This window comes from Drosophila suzukii, unplaced genomic scaffold (assembly GCF_043229965.1).
Source record: "Drosophila suzukii unplaced genomic scaffold, CBGP_Dsuzu_IsoJpt1.0 scf_14, whole genome shotgun sequence".
In the NCBI taxonomy this organism is placed as follows: domain Eukaryota; kingdom Metazoa; phylum Arthropoda; class Insecta; order Diptera; family Drosophilidae; genus Drosophila; species Drosophila suzukii.
This window is the reverse complement of record NW_027255901.1, coordinates 192,319-199,301: the sequence shown is the minus strand read 5'-3', so window position 1 is coordinate 199,301 and position 6,983 is coordinate 192,319. Positions and strand designations below refer to the sequence as shown.

At 56.0% G+C, this 6,983-nt stretch overlaps 1 protein-coding gene across 1 annotated transcript; it reads left to right on the top strand.

Moving 5' to 3' along the window:
• The first annotated feature begins 327 nt into the window (after positions 1 to 327).
• LOC139354708 (serine/arginine repetitive matrix protein 1-like) lies at positions 328 to 1,758 on the top strand. The gene has a single exon (XM_070998946.1). It carries the CDS (start codon positions 328 to 330, stop codon positions 1,756 to 1,758), a length of 1,431 nt encoding a protein of 476 aa, XP_070855047.1.
• The last annotated feature ends 5,225 nt before the right edge of the window (positions 1,759 to 6,983 follow it).

Below are 6,983 nucleotides of genomic sequence, written 5' to 3'. Positions count from 1 at the left end.
GAAAGCCCCGAAGCAAGGTGTAGGCCCAAGGACAACTTCCAAGGATACTCACCAAGGGTGATCAAGGTAGGGTCTCAAGTAAGTTGGTTACGGAACCGGGAGCTACAACGAACCGCAGCATCCAGAGTGCCACGGCGATCTGAGGGAGTACAACTTGTGGTTTACGAAGAAAGAGGGAAGACGGTACAGCAAAGAGAGCTGTACCGTAAGAGAGCGAGCGCCCCAAGGAAAGGACATAACGGTATCGGGCAAAAGGAAGGCGCGCAACCGAGGTTTCATGTATGGGGAGCCTGGCGACGGTCGAGCACTAAAATTCAGAACACCGACATGAGCACACGCGTCACCAGAGCCGAAGCACGCAGGAGGATGGCGGCCCTCCAGGAACCTCGCCCGGGGCAAGGATGGTCGGAGACCCGGCCTACCCGAGCTCCGCGGCGGGCCCTGGAGCGGACCCGAGACGAGGACTCCGCACCGGAACCCGCGGTGAGCTCCGACAGCGACGTGGAGGTGATCGGCGATCCCGCCGTCGAGGAGAAAGAGTGGCGAGTCCGGAAGGCGGCGGCGGGCGGTCGGATACCGCGCGGGACGACGGACGTCGGAGGAGCAGAACTCCCGAGGAGCCACTCGGAGGAGGTCTGTCGGGCCACCGAGGAGACTCGGAAGCGGTTCCGAGACCGGGAGCCGTCGGACGAGGAGCAGCAACGGTCGACGGAGGAGGAGGCGCGGAGGCAGACGCGGCGGCGGCAGGACCACGAGGCGGCGGCGGCGCGGTGGCATGCCCGCTTGCGAGTGGCGGAGGAAGAGGAGCGACGGCTGTGGGAGGCACCGGCGGAGGATTCGTGGGAGGTGCCACTCACCACTCACGCGGCCGAGGAGCCCAGCCCGAGGAGCGAGGATGGGGACGAGCCATGCGCGCCATCCCCTCCGCGGTGGTTGCCCGAGATACCACCCACTCCCCGCTACGAGGGGGAGTGGCTCACAGACGACGCTCGAAACGGCGACGGAGGAGCACCGTTGGCCACGCCGCCGTGGAGGCCGGCCCGGCCACCCACGCCGCGATACGCGGAGCCACGACGACCGGAGGAGCAGACGCCAAGCGAGGAGTCGACCGCGCAGCCGATGCCGCAACCGCAGGAGGAGGAAGTCCACCAGGCAAGGGCGGAGGAGCCGTCGGTGGTGCGGACGGAGGTGCCGGCCGCTCACGTGAGCCACAGCACACGGGCGTTCGAGGCCGAGGGCATGCGGTGGCGGCAGCAGACGGTGACATGGACGTGGCCCGAGGGGCCCGCGACAGGACCGACGAAGGAGGTGCCCAGGATATGGGAGGAGGGGGTACCCAAGTTGAACCCTCGGGACCCCCGGACGAGAAGCCGACAGGATGCGTGGGTTCCGCCGACACCAAGCACGGGCCCGCCAACACCGGCGACGACGGCAGCGACGGGGGAGTCGGAGTCGCTGGAGAAGGGACCGTGGGTGTGGCCCGAGCCACCGGCCATCCAAAGACCGACGTTGCAGCGTCAAGTTTCGAACCCCGGATCGACGCGCCCGCGGCCGCAGTTCATGCGGCAAGTTTCGGCCCCGGAAGAAGGCGGTTGGCGCAAGGTCGCCAGGAGCGAGTGGCCGGTGGGAATTGAGGAGGCACCCGCGGTCGCGACGGCACGGCGGAAGGGCGGCAGGCGGTGCGTCCTGGTCTGCGAAGGCGGGAGGAGGTACCGGGTGAGGCTCGGAGTCGCGGGCATCCGGGTTTTCACGCAATAAATAAACGAAAAAAAAAATCACAAAAAAACAACACAAGGGTTTTCCCAAGCAAAAAGAGAAGGGGTACTGGGACAAGAGTTTGATTGAAGGTGGCTGGAAGAAGAACGGGGCATGCATGGGCCACTCCAGCAACCTGTAAGTCAAATGGTCTTAGTCCAGGAAGAAGAAATGAACGTCAATTACTTACCTGCTGTCCCGGTTGCAAAGTGAATGCGAAGTCCTCTCCGGACCCGCTCTCGAGAGCTGCCAATATGGAGTCCGATGCAGCCGATAGAGGACGAGTGAAGGGCGAGAGAGGACGAAAGGAGAGAGAAGGATAAGATGAGAAGGAGTATAGGAAATGTAAAAGGAACTTACCCATGAAAAATTGCAAAATCACCACGAGCCAGGGAAGGGGGCGCCTCGATAGGCGATCGATTGGCACTGGACGATAGTGCGATCGATGGGCACACGACAATGGAAATTTCGGCCAAGGTGGAAATATCGCAAAAGAGCAGGTGGCAACGCCGCACCGTCGGTATCGATATGCGAATAAATATCGATCACGCACGAATGGTGTGACCAGGCGGAGGAAACATGGAAAGGAGTGAGACGCAGCAATGAGCAGCGAACTGGGGATCGATAGCCCAGGAGTATCGATGTCCCAGTGGGAACACAGGAAATATCGGCGCGGGAGATTTAAAGTTGCTACGAGGGAGCATCGAGGGAGCAACGAGGGAGCGCCGCGGGAATCACAAGGACTCAAAGGCTAGGATAAGCAAGGAAACGCCGGAGAGAAGGAACCAGTCTTAAATGTTTCCCGAAGTAAGGGGGGAATGTGAGGAGTTGAATAACTCCCCACAAATAGAAGCAGCAGCAGATGGCCGGCCGCTTACCAGATACGCGGCGAATTCGCGTCGTAACGGCGCGGCGAGGAGAACGAGAGAGTTTGGAGACCAAGGGTGGAGATCGAGAGAGTTTGGAGACCAACGAAGGAGAGCGAGAGAGTTTGGAGACCAATGAAGGAGAGCGAGAGAGATTGGAGACCAAGGATGGAGATCGAGAGAGAATGGAGACTTCGCGGGCAGAGCAAGAGTGCCGTATGCAAAAGGGGATAACGGAACTCCCCCGGACTTTGGACTCTCCCGTGAACTTTGGACCGGGAGAGGAAGTGCCACATCTCGGCAGTGGAGCGGCACACAGGCGTGCCACAAGCGGCCCGGGAATCAGCGGGACTGCAGCAGTGGGCGGAGCATCGATTGAAAGCGGTACGTGAAGGAGAAGTGGGTCATCCAGGAGGCACGGACTTTGGACCCAGAGTGGAGAGATCCAGCGGGCCGTGCGCAAAAGGGAAATAACGGTGCTTGGAGGCCCTATATAAGGCCGCAGAGCGCTGGCAGCTGGATCAGTCGATCACGAGGAGTCAAACCTTCAAGATCAATTAAAGTACCAAATAAACAGTCAGTCAAGCAAATAATCTACGAGGGAGCTACAACCAAGCGAGTCGTCGGAAGCAGCGCCGTGGGAAGCATACAAGGAGCAAGATCGCCACGTCGAGACGTTCGGGATTAGGACATCAGGAATCTCCGAATTGAGACACAGGTGGCTGAGTTCTGGAAGGCATCACGCGGCTAAGTCAAGGCGTTTGTTTTCTAACTTTGTCACGACCACACCCTGGCGAGTCGCCCGGCGGGTCTGTCAGAGACAAGCAAAAGAGTCCTACGACGAAGAGCCGTCAGCTTGGGGAGGAAAGTTGTCTGCGACCCAGCGTACCTTGCCCGACCAAGCAGGACCTGGCGTGACGGACGAGCGGTAGATCGATTTGCGGTTTCAAGAGGCGGCAGCCTGGAGAGCCCTGCGATTACCGGCGAAGTTCCCGAGCAGCGACCGCCCAGCTCCCCGAGCGCCAGAACAACGAGATACTGGTCAGAAGACAGCGCAGAGGACATCGACAGCGACGCCAGCAGACATTTCCGGCAGCCACGTTACCATCGCCGCGCGGAGCTCATTGGGGAGCGCAGGAGCGTCGCGGACGTCACGCATTAGGGTGAAGCCGGGTGGAACGTTCGTCTGCGCTAGGCGTAAAGCGAAGTGAACCGCTAGACAGCCTCCTGGCGGCAGCCTTGACTGTCAGCGCGAACTGAGCAAGAACCTAGCGAGACCGTCCGGGACAGAGCAAGGGACAGGTATTGCCTCGAAAGGCGTCAGCCTGGAGAGCAAGGCTTGTTCACCCTAGTCTGAGAACGGTGACGCTTCCCTAAGCCCACAAGGCCGAACTCTCTGCGGGTCTAAGGCGCAACAAGCGACCCCGAGGCAACGCGTCGGCAAGCAAGCAGAGGCGGCCACTACGAGCGTCCCGAGACCCAGGATCCAGGGGAGGACGAGTCAACGTGTCGAGGAGCCAGAAAGAGGAGCGCCAAGAGATACCGAAGCCAGCCCAGCCACACACCCGCTGTACTAATACCACGAGAATAAATCCCACTGTTATCATTTGATTCCTTTGTTTTCTCACTGATCTACGGGCAATCACGTCATATAAATTTGGTGGGACGAACGCACAATCTTCTGAGCTAGCCGCACGAATCTCGTAGCGAGCAGACACACAAAATCAGTTCGTTACACCTTGACTTAGGTCATTTCCTTTAAAGGCTTGAAAAGCAGGCCGATATCAACAAAATCTGCAAACTCAAAATGGCACCGTCGGGAAATTTCAAGAATATGGGCAATAAAATATTAAAATATTATTGGAAAAATATGTCAAAGGGCATAAAAAAGTACATAAAAAATGTACAAAATACAAAAATTCTAATACGTCTAAACATACCAAGACTCCATTAATTATAACTGAAACCCCACAAAGGGCTTTCGATAGGATATTTGTGGACACAATAGGTCCATACCTAGATTAGACGATGGAAACGAATATGCAGTTACATTAATCTGCGACTTAACAAAATATCTTGTCACTATACCTTTACCAAACCACAGTGCGAAAACGGTAGACAAAGCTATACTAGAACATTTTATTCTGAAGTACGGTCCAATGAAGACGTTCATTACGGACATGGGAAAAGAAAAAAAAAATTCGATAATAGAGGATTTATGTAAAAATTTAAAAACTGAAAGCTTAACTTCCACCGCACACCACCATCAGACAGTAGGAACCGTTGAAAGAAGTCATAGAACATTCAATGAATTCATCCGGTCCTACATATCACTCAACAAATCTGATAAGGATGCTTGGCTCCCATACTTCACTCACTGTTTTAACATACACGCTCTTTGGCAAATGATTATTGTCCATATGAGCTGGTATTTGGTAGAACAGCAAATTTGCCACTACAGTTTAATAGCTAAGGTACTATATATCCGATATATAACTTAGATGATTATGCTAAAAAATCGAAGCTTAGAGTAGAACTAGCACATAAAAGAGCTAAAACTAGCAAAAGCTTGTAACGAACTGATTTTTTATTGTCTGCTCGCTACGAGATTCGTGCGGCTAGCTCAGTGTATTGTGTGTTCGTCCCGCCAAATTTATATGAACGTGACCGCCCAGTAGCTCAGTAAGAAAGCACAGAATTCACGGGTTCGTATTGGGTTTTATTGCGGGTATATTATTACAAGTGTCTTAGTCGCTTGGTTGGCTTTGACTCGTTTCTTGTGACCTTCGGTGCTTCCGACGGTCCTGGATGACTCTACGACCTCTCGCCTTGATGACTCGGTGCTCCAGTCCTGTAGCTCCCTGAAGATACTCGCAGCTCCCTGAAGATCCTCGCCGCTCCCTGAAGATCCTCGCAGCTCCCTGAAGATGCTCGCTCGCGGTTCACTTCTCACGCGTGACTTGGTGACTGCTGGTAACGACTCGGACTCGCGAGGGGTATCGGCCGTACGGGCTTAGGGAAGCGTCACCGTTCTCAGACTAGGGTGAACAGAAGTTGCGCTCTCCAGGATCGCTCCTTTCGACACACCGCCGCCTGTCCCTTGTTCTGTCCCGGATGGTCCCACTGGGGTTTCTGCTCAGCCCGCGCGGACAGTCAAGGCGGTAACGCCAGGAAGCTGCCTCGCGCCTTACTTCGCTTCCACGCCTAGTGTAAACGAACGTTCCACCCTAGCCTCACCCTTTTGCTTTTTGTCCGGGACGTTTCCGTGTGGCTTTTGGTACTCGGGGTTCGGGCACGCCGCTCCGGGACCTCGCAAGTCGAATCCGTAGGGCTCTCCTGGATAATTCCACTCGAGACCGTACCGATCGACCGCTCTCCCTTCTGGCTTGTTATATTCGTGGTTCGGGCACGCCGCTCCGGGACCTCGCAAGTCGAATCCGTAGGGCTCTCCTGGACAATTCCACTCAAGACCTTACTGATCGACCGCTCTCCCTTCTGGCTTGTTATACTCTTTCCAGGCGTAACGCCAGGACTTTGTGGACAGGGTTAATCGACCGCCTTGACCTAGCCGTGTGATGCCCTCTGGATCTCAGCTACCTGCGTCTCAATTCGGAGATTCCTGGTATCCCAATCCCGAACGTCTCGACGTAGCAATCTCGCTCCTTGTAGGCTCCCACGGCGCTGCTTCTCTGGCGACTCGACTTGCTGCTGCTCCCTTGTAGGTTATCTGGTTGTTTGATTGTTCACTTTGGTATCTGAGTGATCTTGACGGTTTGACTCCTTGTGATCGACTGATCCAGCTGCCAGCGCTCTGCGGCCTTATATAGGGCCTCCGGGAACCGTTATTTCCCTTTTGCGCACGGCCCGCTGGATCTCTCCACTCTGGGTCCAAAGTCCGTGCCTCCTGGATGACCCACTTGTCGTTCCCGTACCGTTTCCAATCGATGCTCCGCCCACTGCTGCCATCCCGCTGATTCCCGTGATGCTTGTGGCACGCCTGTGTGCCGCTCCACCGCCGAGATGTGGCACTTCCTCTCCCGGTCCAAAGTTCACGGGAGAGTCCAAAGTCCGGTGGAGTCCCGTTACCCGCTTTTGCACACGGCACTCCTGCCTTGCCCGCGAAGTCTCCACTCTCTCTCGATCTCCATCCTTGGTCTCCAAACTCTCTCGCTCTCCTTCATTGGTCTCCAAACTCTCTCGCTCTCTATCGTTGGTCTCCAAACTCTCTCGCTCTCCTCGCCGCGCCGTTACTACGCGAATTCGCCGCGTATCTGGCAAGCGGCCGGCCATCTGCTGCTGTTTCTATTTGTGGGGAGTTATTCAACTCCTCACATTCCCCCCTTACTTCGGGAAACATTTTAA